General features: G+C 39.9%; 1 protein-coding gene across 8 annotated transcripts in view; it reads left to right on the plus strand.

The window, feature by feature from the left end:
• The window catches only part of LOC105467667 (cation channel sperm associated auxiliary subunit beta), a 191,387-nt gene that overhangs the window by 126,847 nt on the left and 42,874 nt on the right, over positions 1 to 21,666 (plus strand). For all 8 annotated transcript variants that reach the window (XR_011625621.1, XM_071099705.1, XM_071099702.1 and 5 more), the window contains 2 exons: positions 3,005 to 3,159; positions 5,658 to 5,812. Coding sequence is in view for 7 of the 8 variants with exons in the window: in XM_071099705.1 (XP_070955806.1) it covers positions 3,005 to 3,159; positions 5,658 to 5,812 (310 nt within the window). In the remaining variant the exon portion in view is untranslated. The remainder of the gene's footprint in view (positions 1 to 3,004; positions 3,160 to 5,657; positions 5,813 to 21,666) is intronic.

Genomic DNA, 21,666 nt, shown 5'->3' on the forward strand with positions numbered 1-21,666 from the left:
GCAAATCAGATTCCTGAAGAGGTAAGATTTTAGGCCAAGTGATATGTTGATAAGTGGCTATTTTAAAAGTTTCAGTGTGATGATGAGGGTCTGGATTAGAAAAGTGGCCCCAAGTATGAAGAAAACAATGGCAAATTATGAATGAAACCAGTGGGAGTTTGTGAAGGATTGGCTGTGAAATAGGAGGAAGTGGGTATAGTCAAGAGTTACACATAGGGCAGCTGGATAAGTAATGATACAATGAACATCATCCACAGAACACAGTATCTATTTCCAGTTGTGGCATCACTTTGCTGCTGAGAATAATTTAACAAAATACTTAGAAAAATTATTTTCTAAATTGATAACCTGAAAAGCTAATAGAAACAACCAGGCCAAACTCTAAGGGAAAACAAAACCTTGGTGATATGGTTTGGCTGTGTCCCCAACCAAAGCTCACCTTGAATTGTAGCTCCCATAATCCCCACATGTTGTGGGAGGGACCTGGTGGGAGGTAATTTAATCATGGGGGCAGGCCTTTCCCGTGCTGTTCTGGTGACAGTGAATAAGTCTCACAAGATCTAATGGTTTTATAAAGGGAGTTCACAAGATCTAATGGTTTTATAAAGCTTATCCCCTGCATAAGCTCTCTTGCCTGCCACCATGTAAGATGTGACTTTGCTCCTCATTTGCCTTCAGCCATGATTGTGAGGCCTCCCCAACCCATGTGAAACTGTGAGTCAATTAAATCTCTTTCTTTTATAAATTACCCAGTCTCAGGTATGTCTTTATTAGCAGCATGAAAACAGGCTAATACACTTGGAGAGGTAAACAGGGCACACAGTACCAAAGTCCTTTTGACCTGAAGAGATTTACAAATTCCTGCAAACTTAGACTTTGAATTTGGCAGACTAATGAAGAGTTATGGCCCTGAGTCTACCCAGGTAGTGAGAATAATAGATGGTGTGCCCCACCATACACCAGAACCCCTAAGGGCTCTACCCTTAGGACAAAGATGAATCAGAGGTAAATCCATACACACTCACACATATCCCCAAGGAATACAACAAAGTCGTCTTGTTAAGTGGGTAGGAAAAGAAAAAGAGAGAAAACTCCGTCTGAGAGGTTATGGCCATTGGAAGGCCTCTGTAAGATTTGCAGCCCTGATTTGCATTGTCTGGGATTACAGGTGCCCACCACCACACCCAGCTAATTTTTGTATTTTTAGTAGAGACGAGGTTTCACCGTGTTGGCCGGGCTGGTGTTGACCTCCTGACCTTAGGTGATCTGCCCACCTCCGCCTCCCAAAGTGTTGGGATTGCAGGCGTCAGCCACTGCTCCCAGCCATTTATGATTTTTTAAACAAACACTTATTAAAGCGTGAATAGAATGTAACTTCTTGATTAAGAGTATCTAGGGGGGAAAGAAGCTATAGCAAATATCCAATCAGATTTTCTAGTAACACACCAAAAGCTTTTGCTATGTCATCTACCACTACCTCTATTCATCATTGTATTGGAGGGCTGAATTAGTCTAGACAAGCAAGAACAATATATTAAAAGTGTAAGGTTGGAGAGTAAGGAGCCCAGCTATTCCTGTAACAGATTATCTAATTGTGGAGATAGACAACCTCAGGCTCGTGTAGCTGGAGCAGAGTAAGCATTGCAGAAAGTCATAGAAGATAAGGTCAGAGAGGTACTAGAATTCAGACCACAGTGGCCCTTGGAGGGCATTGCAAGGACTTTGACTCTTACTGAGAAAGAGGTTGAAGCCATGGAGAGTTTTGATAAGGGGAGTGGATGAAGTGACTTAACATTTTGAAAGTGTTACTTTGGATGCTTTTTTGAGAATAGACTGAAGGGAGCTATGGGCAGAATCACGGAGATCAATTAGGAGGCACAAGAGAGATGACAGTGGCTTGTACAGGGTGATAGTGGTGACAGAGGTGAGAAGTGGCTAGAGTCTATATATATTATGAGGCTTGAGTAAATAGGATTTCTGATGGATTCGATACAGGGTATGAGAGACAGAGGAATTAAGAATGACACTGAGGTTTTTGGGCTGAGCAGCAGCAATAATGTAGCTGCCATTAATGAAGGTGAGGAAGGCTGGGGCTGGAGGAGGTTTGCATGAGGATCAGGAGCTCAGTCTGGAATGAGTTCACTTTGAGAGGCCCAACCAACATCGAACGAAGCTGTTGGAAGGCAGTTAGCTACATAAGCCTAGACTTCAGGGAAGAGCACTAGATGGTAGACTTAAATTTGGGAATTATCCATCTAAAGATGGATTTAAAATCCTGAAACTGTATGAGATCTCCAAAGATAGTGAGAGAAGAAATCTAAAAACTGAGTCCTGGACACTCCAATGTGTAGAATGAACTAGGAGAGCCTGAGCTAACTGGGTGGGTTTGAGTGAGACGCAGTGTGCAGAAATTAGCCTTTTTCATCCTGAGCTATGATCTTTCACTCTAGCTCCTTCCAAGGGAGGGGACCCTGTCTCAGGACCAGTGTCTGCTTGGCTAAGTGAATGCTGCGGCATCATCTGATTACTGACAGTGCCTCTCAATGTGGCGCCCTAAGGATGAGAGAACCACAGCATGCCCAGTTTGGTTCAACATATTAATCCCAGTATAACTTAACGACCAATGTCTACTGACGATTGCCCTTGCCTTCCTAAGGCATTTTCTCACTGCCTTTTACCTCTTCAGGAATCTGATTTGCTGGTAATAGGAAGAGAAACCACTGCTAGAGAGACCTAACTTCTTTTCCTCTAGATCTCTTAATTAAACATCCCCTCTGTTTGTTTCTTCCCCTACTTCAATGAACAGATTCTGTAGTGACACGGAGTCTGGAAATGACTTCCCAGGGACTTAACAAAAACTAACATGCATTTTCCTAATTCAGGAGTCTCAGGGCCCTACTTCCACCTCTTAGTTTAAATGAAGGTGTCTTTACAAGGTATGATATTAATGTTTTTCGACTTCTATTGTATCAGTATCAAGACACTTCTCTTTATTTCCTAATAGGAATGGGAAGACACGGTGCAGTTGGAAATGTTACTGAGAGAATTTTCACATTATTCTATGATCACTTGGGATTCCTACATAAGCTGACTCCGGGTCACTTTGAAGCTAGTGGACCACCCACAGCCTTTGGAAATTCTAGAAATCTTTTTGGACAGGTCAGTATATAATGCATTGAAACAGTTTGCCTTATTTTAAGAATAGATGCCACATTCGATACACAGAATAATGGGAAAATGGGAAAGCATTTTCCTTGGGACAAACCCATTAACACAGTTTGCTCTATTTAACTAAAAGAAGAACCTCCATGTGCCACAAACATCTCCAAATCTTCTTCCAAGTCCCATATGGGGTTATATAGCTTCAATTCCACCTAGAATATCTTCATGCAAATATCTTCACAACAGAATACCACTAGACGTTCTAAGCTAGAACCATTACTCCCAACCCAAGCCAAGGTAGGGATGATTCTCTACCTCCTAAGGTTGGCCCTGGAAAATCATGGATTGTGAGGCCAGGCACCGTGGTTCATGCCTGTAATCCTAGCATTGTGGGAGGCTGAGGTGGATAGATTGCTTCAGCCCAGGAGTTGGAGACTAGCCTGGGCAACAAGGTGAAACCCCAGCTCTACAAAAGAATTCAAAAATTAGCCTGGCGTGGTGGCATTCTTCTGTAGTTCCAGCTTCTTGGGAGGCTGAGGCAGGAGGATCACTTGAACCTGGGAAGTGGAGGCTGAAGTGAACTGCGATCGTGCCACTGAAGTGAGCTGTGATCGTGCCACTGAACTCCAGCCTGGGCAAAAGGGCAAGACCCTGCCTCAAAAAAAAGAAGAGAACATGAGCTGTGGTCTACTTTTCTTCTTTCCTATTAACCCTGCCCCCTGGTTTCTTTTTCTAGTGACAACATTAAAAGGAGTTATCTTCTTTACAGATGACACTTGATACAGGTTTTTCTAATAGTTTAATGTGTAATATGCTACTTGTGAAGGTAGCTCATCCTTGGGCACCAGTTACAAAACTGGACACTCTCAAACCATCAGCAAATTATCAAATATTTTTGACTGGGCTTAGTAAAACCTGCCCTTTGACTTCAAGGAGATGGAACAAAAGATGAATCTGGTTTTAATAGATCATTCCAATTGCCAGGCCACAGCTGCAGTTGAGAGGATGGTGTTTAGCTTCCCCTCTCCCTGCGCTGCATAGAGAAAGAGGGCGGGAACTTCCATGGGAGAGTGAAGATGCCACATGTGACGCCCTGTGTCTTTGCCCACGTCTGGGGCGTGGATTCTGCATTTATACAAAGCAAATGATGTGGACAGGAGCGTAGAACTAACCCAAAAAAAGCATTTACCTCCATTTTTCACCAACTTCACAATTTGTAGAAAGGGTCTTAGTTCCCTTATGTGAAAGTTTAAATTATTAAAAGAAAAAAAAAAAAAAACCTACAGGTATTTGTATACTTAGGACAAGTTTGATGAAGCCATACTCAACAATATCACTTCCCTCTCCACAAACTATGCATGCATTCTCTCTGGATAAAAATAATCATTGCCTCTTATTACAGTGTTGGAGCTCTTAATCTTTATAACAACTATTTATTTGTATTTCACTTATGAAGAAAGTGAGGGACAGACAGACTGGTTAGTTATTGGGATTAGACATCTATCCTAGGCAACTGGCTCCGGGGTCTGTGCTCTTAGCCACCCTGCTGCCTTTCATTGGATTTACATACACTTTCCCTAGGATACACTTGCCACTCCCAGGTTACAGTGTCATACAGAATTCTAAAGATGTTTAGCCATTTCAGTGATTTTCAAGAGTCCTCAAGCCATTTGGCTCAGTCCCACATTTATTTTCCTGGCATCTATTTCCCCTTTCTCCTCAGTGCATTCCCAAAATTCAGTAACTAGGGAAAAAGGCATGACAGAAGATGAGTCTTGGAGGCACTATGGGACGGATGCGTCCCCAACCAGTCTGCATAATCTACCACCCACACCTTGTCTCATAGCAACAAAGTCAACCCCAACAGCCCCTTTGGGGATGGTCCTTACCTCTCTTCTCTCCCCTGAAAGTTCTCCAAGCAGGACAGGGTCAGGATTAGAGAAAGGTGTGTTGAAAAGAAAGACCTATAGATCAGAAATCTAGGCCAGAAGTGCCTGAGTAGACTGCAAGGGGAGATCTGTGAGTCAAGAAAGGAGAACGGCTTATGCTGCCAGTTGGGAGACTCAGACGGCAGCTGTCCAGAGTCTCTAGCATGAGATCAGGAGCAGCAAGTGAGGACAGGGATTTCACGAGCTCTTTCCTAAATAAAACTTCAAATGAGAACCCAGTTCTAAAATCTGCATCTCCGGGCTCCTCACACACCTGCAATGTAAGTCAAGTTTCCATGTACCCTTTTACTCCAACCATCCACGAAGGGCATAGGAATCTTACACCAAATCTTAGTCATCAGAACTTCCATTCCTCCTTAACAGGAAAATACATCTTCCCTTGCACACATGTAGATGTTCCAACAAAACATGTTGACATAGTTCTCCAATTGATAAGTATACCAGTATTGTTTTAATGTGAACTGGAAATAAATCTGTGACTTGAATTTTTTCATAATTGAAGTATAAAGTAGTTTAAATATAATATTTTCTTTTCTCTGTTTCCAGCCTCCAGATATAGGCTTTGAGACTGCGCTTGCCCCACAGCACACCTCTTTAGATGAAATTATCTTTTTTGCATACGTACCTGAGAACGAACCACAGGAAACGATCTACAGCAAGAAGTTCAACAATATACACTACGGAAAAGTGATACACTCTGGGTAGTGATTTGCATTTATTTATATGGCATATGGGTTTCTAGAATCTACTTTTTAAATTTTTTGAAATAAGGTCTTGCTCTGTCATCCAGGCTGGAGTACAGTAGTGCGATGACAGCTCACTGCAGCCTCAACCTCCCAGACTCAAGCAATGCTCTGGCCCCAGCCTCCAGAATAGCTGGGACTGCAGGCACACACCACCACACCCGGCTAAGTTTTGTACTTTTTGTAGAGATGGGGTTTCACCATGTTGCCCGGGCTGGTCTCAAACTCCTGAGCTCAAGGGATTCACCCACCTCAGCTTCCCAAACTGCTGAGGTTACAAGTGTGAGCCACTTCACCTGGCCAACAGAATCTAAATTTTGGACCTACTTTTTTGAATGATTTTCTTGGTCAAATAGAGTAAGTCTTTTTTTGACACCCCACAAGGCCAAATACATTTATAGACTCCAAGATGCCTTGCATGGTGCCCCAATTTTAGAAACCTAGGACCATTTATATCAGCGCCATCAGGCCAAGCTATAAAATGTGTTTCTTGAGTATCAGAAATATTCTGGACTACACTGGATACTTCCTATCCACTGAGTTTACTCACATGACAATTCTTGTATATCCTAGAGACTAACACATTTGATGTAGTGGAGACTATCTTTTATGAAATATTGCATGGAACAATACACAGAATTCTCAGAAATGCTTACTTCTAAGGTATCAGTAAAAGTCAATAACCCTTCAAGGCCTAATAACTCTTATTCAGAATATGAATTCTGGCTAGGTGCCATGGCTCACACCTGTAATCCCAGCACTTTGGGAGGCCAAAGCCAGCAGATCAGTTGACGCCAGGAGTTGGAGACCAGCCTGACCAACATGGTGAACCCCATCTCTACTAAAAATAAAAAAATTAGCCAGGTGTGGTGGCTCACATATGTGATGCTAGCTACTGGGAAGACTGAGGCACAATAGTTGCTTGAACCCAGGAGGCCGAAGTTGCAGCAAGCCAAGGATGCGCTACTGCACTCCAGCCTGAGTGAGAGAGTGAGACTCTGTCTCAAAAAAAGAATATGAATTATATAACCCCCAAATCTACCAACTAAAAAAGAAACAATTTCAACAATTTCAGATTACCAGAAACTCACTGCTATAGTCTAAATATCTGTTTTCCCCAAAAATTCATATGGAAATCCTAACCCTCAAGGTGGTAGTATTAGGAGGTAGGGCCCTTGGTAGGTATCTAGGTCATGAAGACTCTGCCCTCATGAATGTAATTAGTGCCCTTATGAAAGAGACCCCAGAGAGCTAGCTAGGCCCTTCCACCACTGGAAGGACTGAAGGACAGAGCCAGCTAGGCCCTTCCACCGTGGAAGGACACACATAGAAGACACCATCTATAAACCAGAAAGTGAACCCTCACCGGATACCAAATCTGCTGGCACCTTGATCTCAGACTTTCCAGCCTCTAGGGCTGTCAGAAATAAATTTCTGCTGTTTATAGCCTACCTTTGTTATAGCAGCCCAGATAGACTAAGATATTCACCTTGTCTCAAAGTGGTGGGCTCTATTCTTACACCAGGTTGGAATCTGTATATTACATGTGTTTGGGGCTGTCAATATATATCTTGTCCCACAGCTAACAATACCTTGCACTGTGAGGCAGCTCACTCAGAAGTGGAAGTGAACATGGGAATTAGACCTACTATAACAAACATCAGCAATATTTTTTCTTATGAGGATTGTATAAATTTTGTCTCTAACAAAAGTGTCAGTAATCTCTAGAATTGTTTTTTGCTCTAGGTGGATCTTGTATGTGTGATGTTCCAAATCAGCTAGTTTGTGTTTATGTAGGTGTTTTTCTATAGAAAACCTACAGAATCACTTTTCAATCTTTTCATATTAATATGATTAATATTATACCAATGTTAATCTTAATTTGTTATATTCTAATTATTTTTAAAAGCATATGGTCATTCTCTTAAGAATCAGAATATTTAAAAACCAGAACAGCACAATCTGTGATAAGACTCAGTAACTTTGCTCTGTTTGCACAGAAACTAGGGAATGGGTATCTTCAAGGCAGGAAATATGAGCAAAGCCAGGGTCAGAGACCTGGATAGCAAGTGGAACTTCAACTAGGGAGGTGAGGAATTTGGGAACCCACTGTTCTCAGGTCCGCAGGAGGCCAAAGGCAGTTATCTAGCTAGTCAGGACATAAGGCAGAGTGAACCATTCACTCACTCCACCAATCAACATTTAACACTGACTACCAGCAAGGCACTGTGGCGGGTGCTGCAACAGAGTGGTGAGCATGACATTCAAGCATCTCAGTCCGTGAGCTTGTATTCTAGCCCCAGAAGCAGACAAGTATGTAATTACAGTTGACTAAGTCTACAAAAGGGGAGTATACAGCATTTAGAGAGTTTTTTCCTGGGGCTTGAGCCCTTGTTTGGAGAATCCTAGATTTCTCCTGGAATAACACCCAAGTTCCTTACTGGAACTCAAAAAGCCCCACTGACCGGGCTCCACTCTCTTGAGTGACCTCTTTGCTTTGTTCACTGCAGTGAAGTCACTCTGGTTTTCCTTTGGTTTCTGTAACACATCCTGCTCCTTTTGGCCTACAGGCCTTTGAGCATGCTGTTCCTCTTACTTGGAATCTTCCCCCAACCACCACTTTCTTCCTTCATCCTTGTTCTTCTGGTCTTTTCTTAGGCTTCAGAGTTTGGGTGAAAGAAGAGAGGTGAGGTAAAGGGACAAGAAGTCCTTCTGTTGGAGACTTCCAGAGTCTTTGGTTATAGGCAATGCTACCCTTGCCACTAGTGACAACTACCCCTGCCCTGCCAGCCCTTGGAATTCTATCACTGTGTTGGGGTCCCTTCACCCTTTCAGCAGTTCTTCTGGGCAGCATTTTTTTTTCTTTCCTGCCTCCCCTCCACCCCCACATGACCCTTCTCCCGCAGAGACAAGCATTGTCTTGGATTTTATGTTAACATCTTTTAAAGTTTTGCTTTAGAGCGTTAACACCAGTTTTATGAAATGTGTGACTTGCCTTTTTCATATAACATTATGCTTTTGAAATTACTCCATATTGGTATGTGGTCTGTAATTCACTCACATGAATATGCTACAATTTATGTAGCTATTCTCCTATATTGTTTTGGAATCATGTCAAACTTTTCCTTCCTTCCTTCCTTTCTTTCTTTCTTTCTTTCTCTTTCCTTCTTTCAACAGGGTCTCCCTCTGTCACCCATGCTGGAGTGCAGTGGTGCAATAATGACTCACTGCAGCTTTGACCTCCCTGGCTCAAGTGATCTTCCTACATCAGCCTCCTGAGTATCTGGGACTACAGGCACGCACATGCCACCATGCCCAGCCAGTTTTTTGGGTTTTTTGTTTTATTTTCTTTCTTTTTTTTTTTTTTTTTGTAGAGATGGGGTTTTGCCATGTTGCCCAGGCTGGCCTTGAACTCCTGGGCTCAAGTCATCTGCCCACCTTGGCTGTCCAAAGTGCTAGGATTACAGGTGTGAGCGACCCCGCCCGGCTTTTCAATTTTACCTATGTAGAATTGATGTGTCTAGGGTGAAGTGGGAATCCAGTTTTTCCTTTTTTTTTTTCATGTGGGTAATCTATTATCCATACAAGCCCCTCCTTTCCCCCACTGATCTGCAGCACTGCCCTGTGATATATCCTGGTCCCATATATGCATAGGTCTGCTCCTGTCCTCTCTCCTATTTCACTGGTATATTTGTCTTCTCCGTGACACACTGACTAAATGACTCTAATTATGAAACATATGTGAATAACCCCCTCCCTCTGCCTTTTCTTGGCTTTTGGTCTTGCATTTATGTGTTAGACTCAGCTTGTCAAGTTCCATTAAGGAAAATAAAAACCCCAAAACCTGGTAATGGAAATTACCTCTTGCAACCAAACTCTGCCTTATATTACTGTTAGATAGATCTTGGGTGGGAATTTCGTGCTCTTCCTCTAGCAGTAAGATAATTATTAGTTCTTGTAGAATTTTAGGACCAAGACAGTTTCCTGATTCTTCGTAAGGGATAGAAGTTATTATTTCCTCCTTCCCTCCTCTGCCACATATCTTTCCTTGGGCCCTGTGGGTGAGTGGACCCTTACTTCTTCTCTGACAGTAGGTAAAAGTGTTTGCTTTGTAAGAAAAAGGATGAGGGAGGGAGGCAGGACTTCTGTACCAGCACCCTCCTGACACCCCCTAACCCTCAGCCACTGATCAGCTCTTTTGAGGCCTGTGTGCAAAAGTATCTAATGCCTAACCTTCTGTGGTTTAAGGCTTTTACTTCCTATGAGAGAAGGTTCAGGGAAGTAGGTGATGCTTCAGGTCTGTTTCCTCCCAACCTCTGATCCTCACAAACTACCTGTACCACTAGTGGTGGCTGTCTCTGGTCTATGGTCCTGCCCCAGTCCTTTCCTTTGGGTAGAGCCTTCAAGGGAAGCCAGTGGAGTCTGCAAGTGAGTACAGACTCCCATTTGTCAGGTGCCCAAGCACTTCCAGACTCACGTGCTAGCACATACCTGACCTTTGGCCCTTTTTCACAACTTCAGCTAACTCTTACTTGCTTGTGTTGAGGTCAGCACTGTTTCTCCTTCCCATGTTCTTCCACAGGTGACACTGTCCTGGTGTTCAATCTCTCCCTGGAATGGCTTATTGCTCTGGGTTTCAGGTTAGTTGGTTATCTTGTGACCTTAGTTCGCTGACAAGCTAGACAAAAGTCATGACTTTGTACTTTATCTGCTTTTTGTTTTGTTTTCTTGTTCGAGAGCATCTTTCTGCATTTAAAGCAAAAGCAGAAGTCTTGTGGTTGCCTTTTGTAGAGTAATCTTACATTTTTCAAATTTGCTAAATTCTTTTAATAATTCTAGTACTTTTCCTACATATTATCTTGGGTTTTGCAGTAGAGGTAAATTTTTAATTTTTTTTTAAGTTTCAATAGCTTTAAGGGTACAAGTGAATTTTGGTTACATGGGTGAATTGTGTAATGGTGAAGTCTGGATTTTTGGTGTACCCATCACCCAAGTAGTGTACATTGTACCAATAAGTAGTTTTTCCTCTCTCACCCCTCCCACCCTCCCTTCTTCTGAGCCTCCAATATCCACTATTCTACTCTGTATGCCTTTGCATACCCATGGCTTAGCTCCTACTTATAAGTGAGAACATGCAGTGTTTGGATTTTCTGTTCCTAAGTTACTTCACTGAGGTTAATGGCCTTCAGTTCCATCCAAGTTGCTGCAAAAGGCATTATTTCATTATTTTGTATGGCTGAGTAGTATTCCATGGTATATATATACCACATTTTTTAAATCCACTCATCAGTTTATGGCACTTGGGTTGACTCCATATCTTTGCAAATGTGAATTATGTTGCAATAAGCATATGTGTTCAGGTGTCTGTTTTTATATAATGACTTATTTTCCTTTGGGTAGATAACCAGTAGTGGGATTGCTGGATTGAATGGTAAATCTATTTTTAGTTCTTTGAGAAATTTCCATACTGTATAAATATTTTTAAATAGATAATCATATTACCTGCCAGTACAATTGATCCTTGAACAACATGGCTTTGAACTGTGCAGGTCCACTTATATATGGAATTTTTTCTGCCTCTGCCACCCCTGAGTCAGTAAGGCCTCCTCAGCCTACTCAAGAAGATGACTAGAATGAAAATCTTTATGATGATCCATTCCACTTAAGAAATAATAAATATATTTTCCCTTTCTTATGATTTTCTTAATAACATTTTTTTCCCATAGCTTACTTTATTGTAAGAATACAGCATGTAAGACATATAACATACAAAGTATGTGTTAATCAACTGTTTATGTTATTGGTAAGACTTCCAGTCAACAACAGCCTACTTGTAGTTAAATTTGGGGGGAATTAAAAGTAATATGTGAATTTTCATCTGCACAGGAGGCTGGCATCCCTAACCTCTGCATTGTTCAAGGGTCAACTATAATTTTTTTTTGTTTTTTCCTTAACATTTCTTAGCATATTATAGCTTTTTCCTGTTATAGTGTCTGGGACCTCCAATACTTTGTTAAATACAAGATAATGGAATTATTGTTGTTTCTGACTCTCTCTCTCTCTATATATATATATCCATATCTATATATATAGATATATATATCTTTATATATATATAAAGCATTTCATAGTTTTCTTAAACTCTTTATCATTTAAATAAATTTATCTATTTTTCTAGTTTAAGAGATTTAGACTTTGGGATTTTAATTATTATTTCTCCTGTATCTATTGAGCTTATCTATAGAATTTTTCCCTTTAACTTTTTATTTAATGTTGTAAATTCTATTGTGGATTTAATGTTGAACCAACCTTAAAGTCCTGGAATACACCTATCTTTGACATTGTGTATTATCTATTTACATACATTTCTGAACTCTGTTTGCTAATCTTTAGGATTTAAACATCTATGTTCTTGTGGAAAGTTTGCCTGTAATTTTTCTTTCTCATATTGTCCTTCTGTGGTTCTGTTAACAAGATTATACTAGCTTCATGGACAATTGTTTTATTATTATTATTATTATTTTCTGGAAGAGTTTAAGACTGGAATATTTTGTTCCTTGAAAATTTGTTTTTTGAAATTGTTTGAAACTTACTTTATGGCCTAGGACTAGGCCATTCATTATGGTCAATTTCAGTAAATATTTTGTATGGGAGGCAAAATTTTACATCTATCCTCTTAGGGTGTTTTGGCTGGGCCTGAGAATTAAACTGACATAAGACAGATTAACAGGAGAAAAGCATACACATTTATTTAATGTAAGTTTTTTGTGACATAGGAGTCCTCCTAAAGAAATGAAGACCCCTGAAGAAGCAGTTAGAGTTGAACATGTATATACTAGGTTGAACAAAAAGCAGTAAATTGTGAAAATGTGACAAGGCAAGGGGGCTCGGGCTAGGGTAATTAACTGTGGAGAAGTGGCTAGGAAGATAAGGGTTGGTTTAACAAGGTCTATTTGTACAGATTTCTCTTGGCTTTGACTCCCCATCTCTACTAATAAAAACAATGTCCTTCTCCAGGTGCAAGGAGGACACCTTCCCCATGGGAGTTTTATCTCCTGCCTTTAGGTAGGTCAGAGTGTCCTTCCTGTGTTTGCTGGTGTGTGTGTGTGTGTGTGTGTGTGTGTGTGTGTGTGTGTGTGTGTGTGTGTGTTTTAAGTGACTTTAACTCAATCAGCGGGCTAGAGCAGATGTTTTGGGGTGTTGTGTTCTGAATGCTTTCCTATTGCATGCAGTATTAATATTTATTTGTTAGATTAATCCTGTTCCTTGTGATATTGCAATTTTCTGTATCCTTAGTGATTTTTTTTTCTGCTTGATCTGTCAATTATTGAGAGAGTTGTATTAACCTTTCCTAATGTGTATACTGGGTTTGTCCATTTTTTAATTATAGTTGTGTCAATTTACCTTGTATATTTTGAGATTGTTATTAGGTACATATAAGTTTAGAATTGTTACATCTTCATGATCGGTTGAACATTTTGTTGGTATTTAGTGACTATTTTTATCATTATAATACTTTTTTGCATGACTGTGGCTTTTTATTATGCTTTTTTTTTAAACCATTTTAAAGCGTACCATTCTGTAGCATTAAATTCATTCACATTGTTGTACAACCATTATCACCATCCATCTCTAGAATTTCTCGTCTTCCCCAACTGAAACTTTGTACCCGTTAAATAATAATTCTTCATTTTCATCTCCCACTGGCAACCACCATTCTACTTTTTGTCTCTATGAATTTGACTACTCTAGGTACCTTCTGTAAGTGGAATCATATAGTATTTGTCCTTTAGTGACAGATTTATTTCACTTAGCATAATGTCTGCAAGGTTTATGCATGTTGTTGCATGTGACAGGATCTCCTTTCTTTTGAAAGCTGAGTGATATGCATATATATATTCCACATTTTGTTTTTCCATTCGTCTATTGATGAACACTTGGGATGCTACCACCTGTTGGGTAGTTTAAATAATGATGCTATGTACCTGGGTATACAAATATTTTTTCGAGTCCCTGCTTTCTAGTCTTTTTAGCATATACCCAGAAGTAGAATTGCTGCATCATATAATTCTATGTTTAATATTTTGAGGAACCATTATACCACATTCCACAGCTGTACCATTTTACATTCCCACCAGTAATGTACACGTGTTCAGATTTCTCCATATCCTGGCCAATGCTTGTTGTTTTCTCTGTTTTTTATCATAGCCATCTTAATGGGTATGAGATGGTATCTCACTGTGGTTTTGACTTCCATTTCCTTAATTATTCATGATGTGGCTCGTCTTTTCATGTGCTTATTGGCCATTCATGTGTCTTCTTTGTAGAAATGTCTATTCAAATCCTTCGCTCATTTTTAAATCGGGTTTTTTGTTATGAGTTTCAATGTTTTGTTTTTGTTTGTAGCTTTTTTTGTTATTGATACATGGCACCAGCCTTCTTTGAATAATATTTTTGTGGTATACTATTTCAATCCTTTAACTTTCACCTGCTTTGTATATCTGTCATAAAAGACATAAGTGGATTTTGTGGTTTTAGCCAATTTAACAATTTCTGTCCTTTAGCTGAAGAGTTTCGTTTAACTACATTTATTATTTTTACTAATATATTTGTCTTCATTCCTACTATCTTCTTTTGTACTTTCTATTTGTCCCACTTTTTCTATGTTTCATTTTTGTCTTCTCTTCTTGCTTACCTTATTTTAAGGTTCTTTTTTCTCCTCTTTCCATTCTTTTCTTCTTCTACTTGATTAGGACTTCTACACTCTTTTATTTTGCTTTTTAGTGTTACCCAAGATTTTTACATGTATGTTAACTTAAAAGTCTAAAGTTAATTAATAACTTTATCTCTTTCCCACTCCATCTGTAATCATTAAACTCTGGGTGTCTAGGCAGTATCTACCCTTTATATTTCTCAGGAATGAGTCCAATTCTGGTCCCTCTGTTCCTCAAACCTCAGAAGATGTATTACAGTTTCTAAGGTGGTCCCCTTGAAGAAATCCCTCTTGGCTTTTTTTTTGAGATGGAATTTTGCTCTTGTTGCCCAGGCTGGAATGCAATGGCACGATCTCGGCTCAGCAACCTCCACCTCCTGGGTTCAAGCGATTCTCCTGCCTCAGCCTCCTGAGTAACTGGGATTACAGGCATGCGCCAGCACTCCCGGCTAATTTTGTATTTTTAGTAGAGATGGGATTTCTCTATGTTGGTCAGGCTGGTCTCAAACTTCTGACCTCAGGTGATCTGCCCTCCTCGGCCTCCCAAAGTGCTGGGATTACAGGTTTAAGCCACCGCACCCGGCTGCCTCTTGGCTTTTTTGTGAGAGAGGCACTTATCTTTCTACATGTAGGGTTGCATGGAGATGAGAGGTGAGATGCACAACACACCATTACTACTTTCTTCTTTAAATTCTTCACATCTCATTTATCTTAAATAATCTAACTTTTGTTTAGAATGTCACTCTGGCTGTGATATAGAGAATGAGTTGGAGGGTAACAATTATGGATGCACTTAGGTCATTTAGAAGGCTTTTGCAGTAGCCTAGGCTAAAATTTTCGATGTTTTAGTCTAAGATATTGATGGTAGAAATTGAGGGGAATGAATGGACTGAGCGATACATGGGAACAGACTCACCAGGACAATGAAGTAGAGCAATTTTCATTACTTTACTTCATTGTCTGTCTCTGTGCCTTAAAAAAAACACAGCTGTTCTTGCCTTCTATTTACTGAATCCAGCTACATGTGATCTTATTATGGTGATGCTGTCTGAGATTCTTACACTGTGCTTAAGAGGTCAGGTACTTGAGGTAGACAGACTATGAATGAGGAATCAGGCAGTATGGGAATGGCAAATGGTAGATTTGGAATTCAGAAGAGAGTCTGAAGAATAAGAATCAAGAACTAAAGTTAGATGATGGAAAAGAAGGGATTCTGAACATTATCAATGAATCTGAATCATGGAGGCCAAAAGGCTTGCAAAATCTCAACAAAGGTATGGGCTACCACCTACAATGAGATGTTAGGTACTGAATCAAAATCCTTTCACAGTAGGAGTTAATTAAATATACACAGATAAACGACACTATCTGATTGATAACAAGGGAAGTATAGTCATTGCACAAATGGTGAACTATTTGAGAAGGAAATTCTGTCATCTTATAACAAGGTCAGTTTTCTTAAGAATCTTCACAAAATCTTTTATTTATTTATTTATTTTTTTTTTTTTTTTGAGACAAAGTTTCGCTCTTGTTGCCCAGGCTGGAGTGCAATGGCATGGTCTCAGCTCACTGCAACCTCCGCCTCCTAGGTTCAAGCGATTCTCCTGCCTCAACTTCCCAAGTAGCTGGGATTACAGGCGCCTGCCACCACGCCCGACTAATTTTTTTGTATAGTTAGTAGAGACGGGGTTTCACCATGTTGACCAGGCTGGTCTTGAACTTCGGACTTCAGGTGATCCACCCACTTCAGCCTCCCAAAGTTCTGGGATTACAGGTGTGAGCCACCACGCCTGGCCCTGAATCTTCACAAAATCTTAAAAGTGATGACTTAATGTCCATGTTTTTATTAAATCGCTCAGAAGGAATGTATCATCAACACACAAAGGTTTCAGTAAAGCTGTTCATTCAGTGAATATTTTAGTGCCTATTACATATCAAGTCTTGTGCTAGACACTGGGAATATAGTGGTAAACAAGATAGACAAGGCTCTTCCCTGCATGGAGATGACATTCTAAAAACAGATACAGGTGATAAACAGGTAAACCAAAACAAATTCATATCTAATATGTGCTTTGAAGAAAGTAAATATGGTGACAGAGGGAGTGAGAAGGGTAAGCAAAGACCCAAGAACAGAGAGCAAAGAGCCAATGAAAGAGCTTTCCAGGCTAAAGAAGTTGCATACAGTAAGGCAAGAAAAATTGGGATGTGTTTTTAGTAAGCATGAAGAAAGCCAGTACAGATGATGCACAGTGATGATGTGGTGGAAAGGCCAGCAAGGAGGTCGGCAAGTGCCAGATCATAGTCAGCATTATAGGCTGCAGGAAAAGTGTAAATTTTCTTCTTGGTGTCAGCAGAAACCATTGGAGAATTTTATTGGATTATTTTAAAATAATCAAATTTACATTTTTGAAAGGATCACTCTGACTGCTGTGAAAAGTGTGGGACAGGGTGTGAGTAGAAGCTGCTAAGCCCCTTAGAAAGTTATTGAAGTAATACATGTGAGAGATGATGGTGCTGGAGCAGGTGCAGTTGAGTGAAGACAGGATCTGATGATGCATTTGCCTGTTAGGGATATGAGCAAGAGAGTGATCAAAAATTGTCTAGGTTTGTGGTTTGTAGCTAGAAGGACAATACCACCATTTTCTGAGATGAAAAGTGCAGGTATCAGGCAGGGTAACTGAGAGTTCCACATTCGAAATGTTCAGTTTGAAATGTGTGTTTGGTGTCTAAGTGAAGATGTGAAGTTGGCAGTTAGACGTATGAATTCATAGCTCAGAAGAGACAGAGCAGAAACTTGGCATTTGGCAATTGTTCAGATACAGATGGGTGATTCTACCTGCAGAGGAGGATGTATGTAGAGAAGAAAAGCCCTGGGGCACTCCAGGAAGAGAGACTGGGCTAAGAAGAAGACCCTAGCAAAGAAGGATGAAAAGGAGCAGCCAGTAAGGTAGAAAATACGCAGGAAAATGTGGGGCCACATAAACCAAGAGAAGAGGGTGTTTCAGAAAGTATGGAGTGATCAATGATGCATGCTGCAAAGAGACTTGAGTAAAATAAGATTAAAGATGTGACTTTTGAATTTGGCACCATTCTAGGCTGTAGTAACCTTGATGAAAACAGTTTCATTGGCATGGAGTGGAAGGGATCGGCTGGGCTGGGGAAATGGCACAGGCATTGGAATGGGAGCTTAGAATGCATAGGTAGCTTAGTTTGGTGATATTTGTCTTTTTGCAATATTTTCTCCACTCAACAGTTGTTCCTTTCCACCTCTAAAACTCACTGATTAATTCTCCATTGCCCAAATCCCCTTTCCTTCTCCTTTAAAGGCTGCTTTCTTTCCTCTTCTGGAACAGCAGTGCTTAATCACCCCCAAGTGCAATCCTAGGAAGAAGTGGGGAGACAGCTTTCATAATTAAGGTAGCTGCCTGACCACTGGCCATTGACTTCAGATACAAAGAGGTTAACTTTTCAACATTAATTAATAAACTTTTAAAATTAATTACAGTTTTACAGCAAAATTGAGCAGAAAATAGAGTTCCTATACACCTCTGTCCCATACACACACAAAACCTTCCCCACTATCCACATCCCACACCAAAGTGGTACATTTGTTACAGCTCATGAACCTACATTGACACATCATTTATCACCCAGAGTCCGTATCTACATTAGGGCTTACCCTTAGTGTTGCAAATTCAATGGGTTTGAACAAATGTATAATGACAAGTATTCATCATCATAATATCATACAGAAGAGTTTCACTGCCCTAAAAATTCTCTATGCTTTGCCTATTCATCCCTCTCTCCCCCTCATCCCTGGCAACCACCGATCTTTTTGCTGTCTCCATAATTTTGCCTTTTCCAGAATGTCATATAGTTTGAATCATACAGTATATAGCCTTTTCAGAGGCTTCTTTTACTTAGTAATATGCATCTAAATTTCCTCCATGTCTTTTCATGGCTTGATAGCTCATTTCTTTTTTAGTGCTGAATCATATAATATTCCATCATCTGAATATCCCACAGTTTATTTATTCATTTACCTACTGAAGAACATCTTGGTTGCTTTCAAGTTTTAGCAATTATAAATAAGCTTCTGTAAACACCTATTTACAGGTTTTTGTATAGATATAAGTTTTCAACTCATTTGGATAAATACCAAGGCATTTTGCTTGATCATACGCTAAGAGTATGTTTAGTTTTGTAAAAAATGATAGAACTGTCCTCCAGACTTTTTCATTTTCATTTCTATCAGCAATGAATGAGAGTTCCTATTATTCACATACTCACCAGTATTTAAGTTGTCAGTGTTTTGGATTTCTGCCATTCTAATAGGCGTGTGGTGGTATCTCATTGTTAATTTGCATTTACCTGATGACATATGCATTAGTCTGTTTTCACACTGCTATACATACCTGAAACTGGTTAATTTATAAAGGAAAGAGGTTTAATTGACTCACAGTTCTGCATGGCTTGGGAGGCCATGGTGGAACACAAAGGGGAAGCAAGGCACATCACATGGTGGCAGGAGAAAGAGGCAGTGCAGGGGAAACTGTCATTTTTAAAACCATCAGATCTCATGAGAACTCCCTCACTGTTATAAGAACAGCATGGGGAAAACCGCCCCCATGATCCAACCACCTCCCACCAGGTCCCTCCCTTGACACGTGGGGATTACAATTAAAGATGAGATTTGGGTAGCGACATTGGCCAAACCATATCAATATGTGATGTAGAACATTTTTTGATATGCTTACCTGCCATATGCATATCTTCTTTGGTGAGGTATCTGTTAAGGTCTTTGGCCCATTTTTAAAATCAGGTTGTCTGCTTTCTTATTGTTGTATTATTAGAGTTTTTTGTATTGTAGGAGATCAGATTATAACACCCCAGAACCATGCAGTGGTGTGTGCCTGTAGTTGCAGCTACTAGAGAGTCTGAGGCAGGAGGATCTCAGTTCAAGCCTAGCCTGGGCAACATAGTGAGACCTCCAATTTCCAAACAAAACAAAACAAAACAAAACAAAAACAAAGAGTATGCCACTTTGGCATTAAGATAATTTATGCTGAAGGCAATTAAGGAAAAACAGACACAAGAGGAACTCTTTGCCCCCTCCCACCAGGAAGGGCAGAATAATTCTTAATCACTGGAGATAACTCTAGACTATATAATTTTTTTTTTCTTTTTAGAGATAGATTCTCACTCTGTTACCCAGGCTGGAGTACAGTGGTGCAATCATAGCTCACTACAGCTTCAAACTCCTGGGCTCAAGCAGTCCTCCTGCCTCAGCCTCCCATGTAGCTGAGACTACAGGCATGGGCCACGACACCCAGCTAGTTTTTTGTGTTTTTTTTTTTTTAATTTTTAAATTTTTTTAGAGGCAAGATCTCACTATGTTGCGCCCAGGCTGGTCTCCAACTTCTGGCCTCAAGCAATCCTCCTGCCTCAGTCTTCCCTCCAGAGTAGCTGGGATTACAGGCACAAGCAATTCTAGACTATTAATAAACCCAGAGACACAAAGAATTCACAGAAGAAACCTTGTCAAAACAACCCTTATCTTCCATTAGTTCCCTCCATTTATTTACCTTCCACAGTTTGCTCACCCTAAAAACCTAAACCCATTTTTCTTTGTCTTGGCACTTCTCTAAAAATGTATTGTTATTTGTTATGAAGCCCCATATTCTAACTACCTCTTTTAGTTACTCATCGCTGCTGTTTTTCCTGCATGTAAGTACAATGCACACGTTAATAAATTCCCCCTGTTTTTCTTTTGTTACTCTGTATTTGTCAGGATAATTGTCAGGTTTCAGTTACAGAACCAAAGAGAATAGAGGAAAAAGAGGTTTCTTCTCCCCTCCCCTACAGTTTATTTTGGATAACAGTCCTTTACATGTCTTTTGAAAATATCTTCTCCTAGTATGTGGCTTGTCTTCTAATTCTCTTGACAGGACATTTCACAGAGCATAAGTTTGTAATTTTAGTAGGGTACCAATTACTAATGAGAGCTACATGCAAACCATAGCATGTATTTTTAACACAAATTCAGTGTTCACTGCTTAACACTGTCATTTAAAAATCTTTACTAATTGGTTAAAAATTGTATCCCATTGTTGTAATTGGATCTCTTTGATTACAAATGAGGTTGACCAAATGTTAACCAAATGTTTGTTAGCTATTTGTGGTATATTTTGTTTGTAAACTATTTGTTCATAAATTGGTTCATTTAATCCACTGTTTTATCCAAATTATTTAATGGTTTTATTTGTGTTTTGGAAAACTGGAGAGAAATTTATCAATTCTCTCTTTCATGGATTATATCTTTGGTGTTGTATTCAACAGTCATTGCATTAAGATGGCAAATTTTGTTAGGTGTATCTTCTTAGTCTGTTTCATGTTACTATAATAGAATATCACAGACTGGGTAATGTATAAAGAAAAGAAATTTATTTCTTACAGTTCTGGAGGCTGGGAAATCTGAGGCTGGGGGGCCTGCATCTGGTGAGGGCCTCATGCTGCATCATCCCATGGTGGAAGGCAGAAGGGTGAGCACATGTGAGCACACATGTACACAAGCACTCATGTGCAAAAGAGAGAGAGGAAGACGGGGGAAGGAAGGGACTGAATTCATTCTTTTATCAGGAACCCACCCCCACAATAATTAACCCACTCCTGCAATAAATGACATTCATCCATTCATGAAGGCAGAGCCTCATGGTCTAATCACCCCTTAAAAGTCCCACCTCTCGGGTTGCAGTGAGTGGAGATGGCACCCCTGCACTCCAGGCTGGCAGCAGAGTGAGACTCCGTCTCAAAAAAAAAAAAAAGAAAGAAAAGAAAAGAAAAAAAGTCCCACCTCTCAACACTCTTGCATTGGAAATTATGTTTTCAACACATGAACTTTGAGGAATACATTCAAACCATAGCATATATTTTAACATAATTTTTTTAATTGAGAGAAAAAAGTAATTGCCATACCCATGGTCATCTAGATTTTCTCCTATATTATCTTCTTAGGAGTTTTATAGTTTTGCATTTTATATTTAAGTCTGTGGTTCATTTAGAGTTCTTTATTTTCTTTTTTGAGACAGGGTCTGGCTCT

Source organism: Macaca nemestrina, chromosome 7 (genome assembly GCF_043159975.1).
Source record: "Macaca nemestrina isolate mMacNem1 chromosome 7, mMacNem.hap1, whole genome shotgun sequence".
NCBI lineage: Eukaryota > Metazoa > Chordata > Mammalia > Primates > Cercopithecidae > Macaca > Macaca nemestrina.